The 13645-nt window shown below is 50.0% G+C and overlaps 1 protein-coding gene and 1 long non-coding RNA gene across 4 annotated transcripts in view; one reads left to right on the top strand and one right to left on the bottom strand.

Annotated features, from left to right (window-relative positions):
• Window positions 1-2052: 2052 nt before the first annotated feature.
• Gm20675 lies at window positions 2053-2832 on the bottom strand. The gene is made up of 2 exons (XR_874748.1): window positions 2740-2832; window positions 2053-2384 (listed from the first exon to the last, which is right to left on the bottom strand). It is a non-coding gene; the product is annotated as a predicted gene 20675 (long non-coding RNA).
• Window positions 2833-2928: 96 nt separating this feature from the next.
• Window positions 2929-13645, top strand: part of Ebf2 (early B cell factor 2) — a 197661-nt gene continuing 186944 nt past the window's right edge. The window contains exons 1-6 of one of the 3 annotated variants that reach the window (NM_001276387.1): window positions 2929-3593; window positions 4463-4902; window positions 7086-7242; window positions 8186-8249; window positions 8572-8627; window positions 9055-9128. In NM_001276387.1, coding sequence (NP_001263316.1) covers window positions 4772-4902; window positions 7086-7242; window positions 8186-8249; window positions 8572-8627; window positions 9055-9128 — 482 coding nt within the window. In that variant the 5' untranslated portion in view covers window positions 2929-3593; window positions 4463-4771. Of the gene's footprint in view, window positions 3594-4280; window positions 4903-7085; window positions 7243-8185; window positions 8250-8571; window positions 8628-9054; window positions 9129-13645 lie in introns of those variants that run through there. The other 2 variants (NM_010095.6, NM_001360202.1) reach the window with 2 other exon arrangements.

Genomic DNA, 13645 nt, shown 5'->3' on the forward strand with positions numbered 1-13645 from the left:
AGTTTATTCAAGCGTGGCCCCAAGGAAAGGCCTTGTCTAGTCTAGACACCCAGCAGCGGAAACGCTGAATTCCAGTGTTAAGAGTAGAAGCTGCCAGTCACCTGTGTCCTGTCGCATACCCTAGCCATTCCTGCGCTGCCAGCGGGCCCAGTGCAGATGACACCAGGGCTCCGAAGGCCACTGTTACAGCTGTTGCCACCGCTGGCATTGTTGCTCCTCCTTACCTTACTCCTTACTGTCGTAAGGTAAGGACTTTTTGCGATCGATCGCTCGGAATGAGCGAGTGGGAAAAAAAATAAAGCGTATTTCTTTGCGCTTGCTACCAAGGAGGTATGAGAGAAGCCGAGGATGGGTGAGGAAGGAGGAGTTGAGGAAGACTTTTCTGGAGCAAGTGTTAGGTTCCTTCGGTTCATTTTTAGTAAACACTTCCCAGTTGACTTGGGCACCATACCGGCGAGCCTCTAAAACTTTCTATCCTGTAATTTTAGTGTTTCTCTAGGTGGTCCCGCTTGACCCTGTTTCATCGTGTTAAAAACAAATCAAAATCGTACCCAAGTCTAATCGAACTGTCCTTGAAGGAAATTTCTTGGTGTGGACATGTGAGATATTTATCATGAAACCATAAATGAAGTAATTTCTTTGCTCTCCCCTCTCTGGGGAATTCACACTTATGTACTATACAAATCTAGTTTCTGGAAGGAGAAAAAAAATGCCCAGCTTGGAATTTGGTGTGGGAATCAGTGAAATCAGAGTTTTTATATAAAAATCATTTACAAATTGTGGATTAAATACCCAGTAGGTCTCTGAGATAGAGCAAAGCCATTTGTTACTAGTTGGGCAAATAAAAGCCCGGTTTAAATAAAAACAAAAACTGGTAAATGAAAAATGCTTGTCCAAAGATAGCTTATGGAGACCAAACCTTTTAAATTTACAGGGCTCATACTAGCTGTCCCGGTATTCAGGAAGGGTCCAGGTCTGTGCTTTGGGATGCATAGAGGCAGACACACGAGAGAGAGAGAGAGAGAGAGAGAGAGAGAGAGAGAGAGAGAGAGAGTTAGTTGTGGGGTGAGGGATGTGTTATGACGCCTGGAGGGCATACCTCAAACCTCCGACTTTGAGAAGGGCCCCAGCGCACAGGATGTCAGGGCTGGTAAATTCTGGGCCAACCGGGCCTTAAAACCAATTTCGGCCTGAACATATTGTCTTAAGCTGCAGTACAACACGAACAAGGGGGAGGGGGAATTCAAACCTGGACTCTGGTATTTTAGAAGGGTGAACAAAAGCGGTGACAACGTATAAAATGAGATCCCAAACCACTTCCCCAGTTTGTGTAACTAGATGGTCGTGAAAAATAGTAATACTGTGAGTTCTGATTTTTTCTCGAGGATGGAACGCGAGACTCCCCAGTCCTTGGTGGAGGAAGCTTGAGGCTGCGAGTGGGGTTGGGTATGGGGGGGAGGGGGCGGACACCCAGCCGGGTCCCGGTCCTGGTCCCGGACCCGGCGGCATTTGTGTTTCAGGTTCCTAATGGAGGGTTATTCTCACGTAGCTGGAGGCGAAGGAGATGGAAGCAACCCTCTGGGCGCCACGATTGCGCGCCGCAGCCACCAGCACCGCTTCTTTAGCACGGGTGGTCAATTCTTCCGCCACCCCTCCCTAAGACCTTGACAAACATAATCAAAGCCAAGGCGGTTGGCAGAACCGCTCTCGGCGCGCACAAGCGTTACAGCTTAGGGCACAAGGCCGACTGCTCCTCTATACTCGGTCTGGAACTTCATTTATGCGTAAAAGGGACTTCTGGACTTTGGGCTCACCACCCTAGGAACCCCAAGTGGTCGGTCCGCAGTCTGTCCCCAGTGTTCAGAGGAGCCGCAGGGGAGGTGGGGTGGTTCCTCAGTGCAGACCACTAAGAGCCAAGCGTCCCACTGAGTTCTAGAGGTAAGGCACCCACACACTATCTTCCAGCAGGGCACCGCCACCCCTGAACTTGTCACTGGGAAGGAGGGAGGTGAGACGCCACTGACAGTATGCTTTGGAGAAGGCAGCAGGGAGCAAGGAGAAAGGAACAATTCATTCGCTTCCTGAGGGGTATAATTTGGGCGGCAGCTGTTACTGGTGAGAAAAGAGGCGTCAGCGACCTTGGCTCTGCCCTTTAACCTGGAGCCTCTGGGGGCCGGCGGGCCGGGCTAGGCCGGAGCCCGTTGCTGCCCCGCAGTCCCTCAGGCTCTCCGCATCTTTCGCGAACATTTTCGAGGTGGAGCTGATCAAAGTCTCCTTGGGGAGGTTAAAACAAAACTAAACAAAAGCCAGCCGTTTCATCCACACGTCGGAGGGCTCATTGGCTGGTCCACACTCTTCACCGAGGAACCTGAGGCCTTGCCCAGCTGGGAACATGGCCGGGACAAGAAAGAAGGACAAGAGATTAGTTAAATTCAGCAGACTTAAAAAAAACAAAAACAAAACAAAACTAAAACTAAAACCAAACCAAAACAAAAACGAGCAGGCCCAGCTCGAAGACTCTGGGTGGTTAGTTTTTCCTGGGGTCGCAATTATCCGTAAAGTCTTGTGTAACTGAACTGCGCAGCTGAAAGAGCAGAGGTGGATCTTATCTCGACCATTTTCTCCCCCACCCTCCCTCTTTTGTTGGATAACTGCCGAATGCAACTAGGCCTCTTATTTTCTTACACTCAACTGTACCTCAAGCCACCCTGCCTCCCCTTTAAGCCTGAAATTAAAGACCTGGAGTTAGGGTACACCATCAACGCGACTCCAGCCCCCCTCCCCAGTCTGTGCAAAGAGAGCCCCAGCCAGCTTTCAAGTCAGTCACTGCTGTAGAGAGAGACCAAGTCTTCCGGAGCACCATCCCGCCTGCGCAGTCTGTAGTCACAGTTTGCCCCTGAGGTGAAGTGACGTGCTCAGGTCCCCTTCAATGGAGACTCAAGCAGTCTCTGAAAGCGCAAGCTTCCTTTTCGCTCGCCGGGCAAACGTGCACCCCAGGCGCTGTGTCCTCTAGCGGCGAACTCTCGCAGCTCGTCTGTGAGCGCTCACCTACAGCTAGGGGGTCCGGTCAGGAGTCAATTGACACTCAAACCTGAGCCCTGAGCCGGGAGGAAAGACTCCCGACTGTAATGATGCTGAGAGGCTCGGGTGCAGTCGCTCGAACCGCGGCGCAGCTGATTGTCTGCTCCACGGCAGATGGTCTTTGAGCACAGATTTGCATTCATTGTCTTCAAATCTGTTTTCGCGCTGGCGTTCTAGATTTCAACAGCAGATCTACGCGCAGATCAGAATACAAAAAGAGAAGCAAGAAAATAACACCCAGCCAGGAGGATTTTTTTTTAATAGGCACCTCCAGCCGTCTAGGGTTTCAGCTATTTTGTGGAGCCTCGGCTTCCCGACCACCAACCTTCGCGACCACAGCGCTCGGCGGACAAAGTTTCCAGGACTTCTTCACAGACGCCTCGTGTCTCTAACGCAGGGTTCCCCGGCCTTCAGGGATTGGGGAGGGAGATTTTAAAAGGGGGGAGGATTCGAAACTTCATCCCGCAGTTCTCAGCCAGCCAAGCTGTCAGCAACCTCTCCTATCTGCAAAGGTGCGTACTCCCGCCCTCCCGGGGCTGTTTTCCTTAACTCCTTCACCATTTCCCTTCACAGTATATTTATTTAAACTGCACTTGAGCCTCATTCGTCCACACTCCGCTCTCTCCTTCCTTCATCTCGCCTCTCCTTCTAACACTTGTGGCCTTCGCACGAAATGATTGCTTCCCTGGAACTCTCTGAGACTTGGTAGACCGGTTCAGAAAGACGGATGCCCTGAGGGTAGTGTTTGCGAAAAGCATAAATACAGGTGGTCACAGGTCCAAACCCCGGGAATGAATCTGTAGGGTCTCCCGCAGGCGACAAAAAACCTGCATCTAGAGGCAAATCCGCGCTGGCTTCCTGCTCCCGCGATCGGAAAGAACCATCATGATCCTAACTCTCAGAGTCCTGCTACTCTGTTTTGGTGCAGGATTTGGGGACCCCCTTTCCCACTCAGGCCAAACACTCGGGACTCTGGTCGGGACTCGGTGCTTGTGGCTTGCTGTAGCCTTTCACCTCCCGGACTTCGGGCAAAGCAAAGCTTGGCTAACGCCGCGGGAGGACGTCCGCCCAGCTTGCCCAGAGCCGGCCAATCCCGGGCGTCCATGCAAATGAGGCTCCTTATCGGGCCTCGGCTCCGCCTCCCGCGGCCTGGGTTGTAGTAACCATTCATGGGGCCCGCGCGCTGCAGCAGCCCGGCTCTGCGGCGCTCTCAGCCACCGCCTCCTCCCCGCTCCGGGTCTTCCCCTTCCTCTTACAACTGATCCTGTTGGGGATTTTTTTTTTTTTTCCTATATCGGAACGGTGGGGAGGAGCAGGGAGGGGGGAACAAGGAGGAAGGGGAGAGATCAGGCAGCTATCTATCTCCTCCTGTTTTTCCCAGAACAGGTGATGCTTCCAAATTGTGGCCACTTTCTGGAGAACGTTCTGCAGCTGGAAGGATGCGGGCGACCTAGAGTGGAAGCCCCGAGGCGGCAGATCTGAAGCCACCGAGGATAAAAAACGCAAACTTTGCATTGTGCGTGGAGGAACGGGCTGGCTATTTCTTTCCAAGAGGGCCCCCAAACTTCGGCCCTTGCCGCCTTTCTCGGATTGCTTTTGGAGAACACCATTTGCTGGCAGCATTGGAGAGTGAGGACGGTGTTGTTGTAAAGTCACTTTTAAGGCGACAGTAGAGGACCAGACTTTTTAAATGTTTGGGATTCAAGATACGCTAGGAAGAGGACCAGCTCTGAAAGACAAGTCGCTGGGTGCCGAGATGGATTCGGTCAGGTCCTGGGTCCGGAATGTCGGCGTGGTGGACGCCAATGTCGCGGCTCAGAGGTAATGAGACTGGAGCCGTTGTGCTCTGAAAGTCTCTGGTTGTGTCTGTCTCCCCGAATATCTCTTCCCTTTGCTCCCTCTCTTTCTCTCTGTCCTTGTCTCTCCTCCCTGGCTGTGCGCACTGGGGCTCTCCCTGGGCGGGCAGGTCGCTGCGACTAGGGGAACCCTTTTCCCGCAGTCGACACTGTAGTTTCTGAACTACCGAGGTCACGGGTGTTTCTCCCCACAGTCCGTTCTTTGAGGACAAAAAAAATTTATTAAAAGTAGCGTTCAAGCTCACATCGTGGCGTTTACTCTTGGACTCTAGCGGAGTGGCGCGTGAAGATCCGAGCTGGCAGCCGGCGCAGCGGCAGAGCCGGCTTTCCGGTCACTCCTAGGTTCCCCCACGCTTCCTGCGAGCGCCTCTCCTCCAGCATCATTCAGGATGGCTTGGAGACTCGGGGAGCCCAGCGGCCAGATGGTGGCGGCGGCGAGAGGATCCGGAGAGGCCTGAGGGGCTGCAAGGAAAGCAAGGCGGCCGGGAGCTCTAGGAAAGGGGACATGCAAGCGAGTCCTGGGTGAGGGAGAGTGGGACAGACAAACCGAAGAGGCCGAGGATGGACCGAAGCACAGGAGTAGTCGGGGAAGAGGAGAAAATGGAGCCGCAGAGAAGAGCACCCTCCAGTTTTGCGGGTTCCTCAAGTTGATTTTGTTTCCAAATCTTCGCGTTTACGGATGGTTAAAATTTGTCTAGGGTTCCATCCCACGAAGACATTCCAGTCCCGCTTCTCACTGTCGCTACTGAACTGAGATTCATGGCCCTCGTGTCCAGACTACAAGAGCCAGCTCCTTTACCCTCTCCAGACACCCACAAATTTCTTCCAGGACTCTCGACTCTTCCTCTGCGCTCTGCGTTCTGCGCCAACCTCCTTAAATCTCCGGACTTCACGTTGAGAAATGACCCCTTTTGCAGATAGGCCACATCTCCAGGTGTCCCGGGTAGAGCGAACTGGCTGCCACCCTTCAAGGAGTGGCAGCAAAGGCCGCAAGCCGGATGCCTGAAGTGGCAGCTGCGGTACCCGATTGCCACTCCTCCGAAGCCGAATGCTCAGTTGTCCCCGAAGCAGATGGTACTTCGCAGAGGCCTTGGCTCTCGAAAGCGGTCTAGGGGTTCGCTCCGGCGGTGACAAGCCGAGGGAACCAAGACAGTTCCGCAGATCCGCTCCTTAGCGGGGGCTTAATAACATTTCCCTCCAGTCTTCCCGTCCGAAATAAAATGTACTTTATTAAAGTTCGAAACAGCAGTCTGTGGTGGTCTAGCGAAAATTATACACTTTCAAAAAAGTGACTGAGACCATGCCCAGCACAAGAATCCAGAAGACCTCAGGGCCACCAGGCTGCCCTCACCATCTGTCAATTCGCCGGCTCCACAAGGTTTTCAGTCAAATGTGGCACTATCAGAGACAGGCATATAGGGAGGTCCTGTGGACGCATCCAAGGCTCTGGCAAGCTCTGGGTCCAGCTATACAGAGTCAGGGAATTTGAGAAAACACTCGAGCGCGGATCGCCCGAGTCTCTGGCCGGGGCGCTGCTGTCTCTTAACATTCTGGCTTCTTCTGGCTTTGACACGTGGAGCGGTTCTTGGGGGCGAAGGTCCTCAGCAGTGAGTCCTCAACCCTGGCCCGTTATCCCCAGCAATGACTGTAGGGGATTTTGCAGTGACACTGTCCTGGATGCAAATTTCGGTAGAGTAAGGCAAACCTTGAGGACAGAGGCTTGGACTCCACAGGCTTCCTATCCTGTAGTCTGTGATCCAAAAATTCACTAGCCAGGAGTTAAAAGGGGTCACTTGTTCAAATGCAAAAGAACCCTATCCCCTTACATCTGAGTCACAGCTTTGAGTTTTGCGGGCAGGCACCTGGGGTTTAGCAGCGCTTCTTAAGACTTCGCCGGCAGCCCTGGTCTTTCTATTCTACTAAAAGCCGTCTGGTGACAGGATTCTGGGTGGCTGTATAACGGGGTGGCGGAAGCAAGGTGCCTATTGCAACCCCTCTGAGAGAGTGTGGAAAAGACCCAGAAGGTTTCTGGTCTTGAGTCCCTTGGCCCTTCTGCAATGTGTTTGGGCATGTTAGTCACTGCCTAACACCCAGTCTTTCTGTCTTTCCCCCTTGTCCTGTTTCTCTCTCCCAACACTTCCTGTGCAGCGGAGTTGCTCTGTCCCGGGCCCATTTTGAAAAGCAACCTCCTTCAAACTTGAGGAAATCCAACTTCTTTCATTTTGTCCTGGCGCTCTACGACAGGCAGGGACAGCCGGTGGAGATTGAGCGCACAGCCTTCGTGGACTTTGTGGAGAATGACAAAGTAAGCGGACCCCTTAAACCCTCCCCCCCTAAGCCGGCACTGAGGATTCCATCTGTCACTTGCGACACTCTCCCGCTAGCATCAGGAATGATAAATTGAGGTGTCTCACCCTTAGCTTCTAACTCAGTAGATTTTCCCTGCACCTCAATGGGCCCCAACTCTGAACCAGGCGTTTTCGGCTGTGCGCCCTAGCCTTGGGGTCAGTAGTAGCGGCAGTGCATCGACTGACCTCGCAGAAAAAAGTTTTTTAGACCTAGTTTTAAAAGTATACCCAACGCTGTCGCTGCCAGTCTCCAGTTTTTCTTAAAATTATTATTACTATTATTTTCTCTCTGGCAGCGGGAAAGAGGGCAGGGGTGTAGTTGGTTGGATTCCGTTTTATGTGGGAACTTGGGGCCAGCCTTTTATGGCTCGCTTACTCTCCCAGCGACTGAGCACCTTCCTTGAACTCAAACCCTAATTTGAAAGCTATGTTTAATCCTAAACGAAGGGTTGTTTTCCTAAACCAATATATGCTGGGCCCATTGGCTGTGCAAAGAAAGGGAAACCTGGGGTGGCTAGTTGCCAAGCCCCTGAACACTGGAAGTGGTCATTCCCAGTTTGTTCCCCACCCCTCCCCAAAGGCGACTAATATTGCCCTTTCTAAAGGACAGGCAGGCTTACCCTTTTTTGTAGAGCCTGGGAGCTCAAGGACAGATAGACAGGGGTGGGGACTGCTTAAAGACAGCTTTGATGCTGGCATCAGGCATCGGCCGGCTGGAGGCAGGGGTACCCTTAGGAAATTTTTAAAAGAGAGACAGGGACGGTGAAGGTCAAGCGGTTGTAGGCCTTGACAAATTTCCCAAGATGGCCAATGGTGGGAAATGCTCCTTGTCCATTGGTCTGGATCTGGTTGTGTGGGGGCACTGCAAAGTTGAAGAATGGAGGGCTTCTGTCTTTTCAGGAGCAAGGCAATGAGAAGACCAACAATGGTACTCACTACAAGTTACAGCTCCTTTACAGCAACGGTAAGTGGCTTCATGGGCAGGCACTGGTCATCAGGCAGCCAAGACTGGTGGCTGCTGTGTCTGCCTCCTACTGTGCTTGGGAGGGTAGAAAGCTAGTGAGTGCAGTCCTGTGGGGACTCTGTGTGTGTGTGTGTGTGTGTGTGTGTGTGTGTGTGTGAGCCTTGGTCGGGATGACAGTTGAGGGGTGTCTCTCTTCATGTCAATTCCATCTAGGGGTTTGTGGCTTGACTGACTGGGTCAGGCTCGGGGCAGGGAAAGGGTTGGGGTGGGTGCGAAAGGGTCTTGGCTATTCTTGCCAACCGCCTGTCCCCCTCCTGTGCAGGTGTCCGCACGGAGCAGGACCTGTATGTCAGGCTCATCGACTCTGTCACCAAACAGGTGAGACCAAAGGGAGCCTACTGTGGACTCCCCACTTCCCCGCGTTGTCCGGTGACTTCTGCTCCTAGCACGATTTGCAGCAGGGGATTCACAGTTCTCTTTACCTCAAGTCTGCTCTGGGGAACCCCCTCCCCCTGCTCTGGTGGCCCTGTTTCATGTGCTATGGGGGAGATTCTGGGTGTTGGGAGGTGACAAATTAATGACTGAAGACAGCGAACAGTTACTGAAGATTCAGTTCGCTGGAGAATTCCTCTTTGCTGAGAACTAAGGGCAAACTTCTTCTTCTGGCTGTTTTAACCGAGCAAAGACTTTGGTTCTGTGCTGTGGGAGAGGGAGAGGAGGGAGCTCTCTTCAGGGCCCGGTGAGAGGGAACCGAGTTAGGGCTTGTTCTAAAGTCTCCACCCTGTCTGTGTCTCCTTCCTGACAGCCCATAGCCTATGAGGGACAGAATAAGAATCCCGAAATGTGCAGAGTTCTGCTGACACACGAGGTGATGTGCAGGTAAGAGGCACCTTTTCCTTGGGCTGGAAAGCTAGGGAATCCCGGGGCTGAGTTGCCAAGGGAACCTGGTAGATTGGAACCTAAGCTGATCTGAAGCTCAGAAAACCCTCCTAGTTTTCTAGGACTGGGAAAGGGAAACCAGAGAGTGGATTCCATCCACCTGACTTCCCAGAGTTTCTTCCACAGGATGGGCAATCTCAGCTGCTTGCTTAGGTGTTGGGCCAGGCTTCATTTTGAATCTGGGACGAGGGCTCGCACCAGTCTCTGTTACTGCTTGGCCTTAAGCTTAGGGTAGATTTCTGAGGGTGCCACTTGTTGAGCCCTGGGTACCACCAGAGAGCTGAGAGGCCTATTCCCAGGCACTGCCCAGGTCCTAGGCCTCTCTGTCCTCAGTGAGATGTCTGGGCTTTTCATCCCCTGCTGTTAAAGTCACTTCTCCCACTGCAAGATTTCACAGCAGGGTCATATCTTAGGCCAAGAAGGAATTGTGGGGCAGAAAATCTTTTGCGGGGGTGGGGGGGGGGAGGGAGGGGACAGGGAATGAATAGGCACACAGGGAGAAACCCATGCTTGGGACATCTGAGGTTCCAGGAACGATGGATTCAGAGGATCACACTGTGAAAGGCACAGTCTGTTGGAGTTCTTGGCTTTCCCACCTGCCCTCCAGAGCCCAGTCCATTCTATTTTGAGCCGTGCACATTGTCCCCCTTTCTTCTACTCAAACAGAAGAAAATAGATGGGGACGGTGGTGTAGGGAATTCACTCTCACATTAAGTCTTTCAATTAATGTTTTCGGAGTGCCCGGTGTGTGCTGTCTAGCGCATAGGGTGTTAATACCGTTCACGGGAGGGAACATACCGAGGAGATGCTGGGAAGGACTCACTTCAGCAGGAACCATCAACGTCTGTTTTCTACACACACATCTTCCTCTCTCCACAGTTCGACTGGAGGAAAAGCCTTGGTTTTCTTCCAGTCCTCCTCTCTTTCTGAGCAGTCTGGGGGTAACTGCAGGACACCTGACTTAGTAGGGTTGCTCCTTAGGCAGCTCTCTCAAGGCAACCCCCCCAACCCCCCAACCCCTTAACCCAGCCAGTAAGGAACCATACCAACCTGACATGCTTGTTCAGGTTGTAGCCAAGCCTTAGAACAGCAAATTCACCAAGAGGCAAAGTTGAGGCCTGGCCACAGCCTCGACAGAAGTGTACTGAGGTACCACAGCCTGGAAAAGCCTGGGCCTCGGGTAGATACTCCATTACCTCAGAGCTCTTGACAGGTCTGGTTAGAATGAAAACACTGTTCTAAGATGTCCTTGTCGGTAATACCCAGACTCCGCAGGCACAGTGCTTTGATTTGGTTGGCTAGTCAAAAGGACATTTCATCTGTCACTACCTGTTAAGTATCTTTGTTTGGAGAGACAGTCTTAAAAGATAAAAAAGGCCCAAGTAGTCCACCGTCTATGACACCGCCCCATCACTTTAAATAATACTCAGAACCCCGCATGCAGCCGTAGTTAAGGATGACATTTTTATTTTTTAAGCCTAATCAAATCTTCCCCATTTTATGCTGTTTAAATAGCAGCATCAATTTTTAAAGCCCCTAGTTTAGTCTGCATTAGTAACACAATATAAAAATTTAATGTACTGTAACTTCTTTGCAGTGGAGAGCCAGGAAGATGAACTCTTACTTTCTCTCTAGATTCTCAAACAAATATTAATTATAGGTGGATAAATTATCCATTGGATGGGTTACTGTCTGTAGTGTGTACATGCATGCGTGTTTGTGTGGTGTTTGTATGTGTCTGGGCATGTGTGTGTCTGGGCATGTGTGTGTATGTGTGCATCGGGTGGGTATATCTGTGTGTGTTTGTGTGTGTGTGTCTGTGTATATCTGTGCATGTGTGTGTTTATGTGTGTGTATCTGTGCTCATGTGTATTTTTTTGTGTGTGTATCTGCGTATATCTGTGTATGTGTCTGTGTGTGTATTTGTGTGTGTGTGTGTGCGCGCGCGCGCGCGCGTGTGTGTGTGTGTGTGTGTGTGTGTGTGTATGTGTGTGTGTTGGGAGATGAGAGACATGTGACTCCACAGGCACAAGGGAACTTTTCACTAGTCAAAAAGGGCTGATTCTCTTGGAAGGGGACACGTTCCTTCTTCATTTGAACAGTCAGTCACAGCTGTCAATGGTGGAGTATGAATAAGGTGCCCAGTTCTTCAGTGACCAATTAGTACACATAGTTCCTTTGCATGGTCTTGTCTGGTGTACCTGGGCACTTCCGGAAATGGTTTGCTATTCTGTATTCATTAGTAAAGGGTTCATTAATTGTCTTTAGCTTTGGTGGTGGGGATGGTGTGTGTGTGTGTGTGTGTGTGTGTGTGTGTGTGTGTGTGTGTGTGTGCGCGCGCACGCGACTCGGTGTATGTCTGTGTGTGTGATAAAACAAAGGGGCAAAATTCATCTCTTTAGGAATATTTTTTTCTTGCTTCCCCAGTGATCTCTGATCCTCTCTTTGCTGCGTTAGTTCATTTCGCCAATTATTAGCAAGGAGATATCTAGGTGTTATGTTGCTGCCTGCCACCCCTGCGCCCTCAATGCTCAGAGGGTTAAAAGATATTATAATTTGAACAGAAGTCGTCTCTAGGCCTACAGCTGGCTAATAACAGAGTTGTATTGAGCGTGAGCAAACCCCACAGCTGTGACTTTTCGCCACAAGGCGCAGGCTAGACAGGGCCCTAATCAGATGGGCCAGCCGGGCAGTGGGGCCAGTGTCTTTATCGGCCAGATGGTGTGAATTTAGACACTTTTGTTATGCAATCGCAGGGAGGAGTTGGGGAGAAGAAAACAAAACAAAAGCCACCATGCTGTGAGCTTATTTGAGTTTGAAATTAGAGACAGATTTTTGAAAGTTGAGGGTTGAATTTTAAAAAATGAGTTTGGAAGGGAAAAGGACACATTAGCTTATCTTGGGCTGGAGTTTGGCTGACTAGACATCCTCAGACTGAGACCAGGGCTTTTTTTTTTTCCCTTCCCCAGCCATCTTTTCATCTTTCTCTCATTTTCCCCTTTCCTAAAAAAAAAATTCAGGTAAGATTCAGAATTGTGATAAAAATTTCTCAGATTCAATCTCCACTCCCCCAAGCCTTTGTTTTTCTTTTTCCCTCTTCAAAGATTCCATAGGGAGGAGAGGCCTTGTGAGCAACTTGAGAGTGTTTTAAGCAGAAGGCACCCCAAATAAATTGTAGAATTAACTAAACCAAACCTAAACAGGCAGGGACACAGAGAGATAGCTTTCACTTTCACACATGAGAAAAAGAAACCCCACAAACCCTCAGGGTAGTTGGTAGTTTAGTTTTAACCTATTGAAGTTAGCCTGCTTGCTTGCTTTCTTTCTTTCTTTCTTTCTTTCTTTCTTTCTTTCTTTCTTTCTCTCTTTCTCTCTTTCTTTCTTTCTTTCTTTCTTTCTTTCTTTCTTTCTTTCTTTCTTTCCTTCTTTCTTGTCATTGCCAGTTAAAAGCAAAACAAAATGTAGGACAGTGGTGGCACACATCTTTAATCCCAGCACTGGGACAGGCAGAGGCAGGCAGATCTCTGTGAGTTTGAGGCCAGCCTGGTCTACAGAGTGAGGTCCAAGACAGCCAGAGATACACAGAGAAACCCTGCCTCAAAAACAAAACAAAACAAAACAAAACAAAAAACAAAAAACAAAAAACAAAAAACAAAAAACAAAACCAACCAAACAAACAAAAAACCAAATTAAACCAAACAAAAAATTTCTTCTCAGGAACTTCAGACCGAGGAAACTGTCTGTTGAAGTATAACCCTAAGAGCCTTGAAACTTAAGTAGGTAAACCTGAGTTGGTCATTCAGACCTTGTTCAGAGAGGAAAGAAAACGGGACAATGTCACCTGAGTAATTCACGGACCCAGTTCCTGAGTGTCAGCTCCCAACAGTGTCGGGGACCATGGGTTTCTATGTGTCTTAGGTTTACTGCTTCTGTTGTTTCTTAGGAATGCTAAGACTGACTGCTACTTAAGGATCAAACTAAACACAACCAGACCACATTAATGAGAGCTTCCTTTAAAACCAAATCAACCCAAAAACTGGAAAAGGAATTTGTTTTAACTGAGAGACCCAGAGAATTATAAGGAACATTCAAATGGGGCAATATAACTAGTTCCTATTATGTTTATATTTTTACTATTGAAGTTTAGTGCCCCAGTGAATGTCTGTGTATCTCTTCTCTGCTGGGTGCTGATATTAGATAGAGGTGATATTTCAATATATTCCTATTGGAAACGAAGGCTCAGTTTCTCTGCATTTCTGTCCCTGCCTGACTCCCTCACGTTATACCATCCTGGCACAATAGAGAAAATTCTCATGAAAAGCAGCTGAAATTTTGCAAACTTACAGGCCTCCTCAGAATCGTTCCACCCCAAGCTAAACAGATTGGCACATTCTAAGGGCATATGTGATTGTAATTAAATTGTACCAGTGCTGCGCACATTGTTGGGACTAGGCCGA

This window comes from Mus musculus, chromosome 14 (genome assembly GCF_000001635.26).
Source record: "Mus musculus strain C57BL/6J chromosome 14, GRCm38.p6 C57BL/6J".
NCBI lineage: Eukaryota > Metazoa > Chordata > Mammalia > Rodentia > Muridae > Mus > Mus musculus.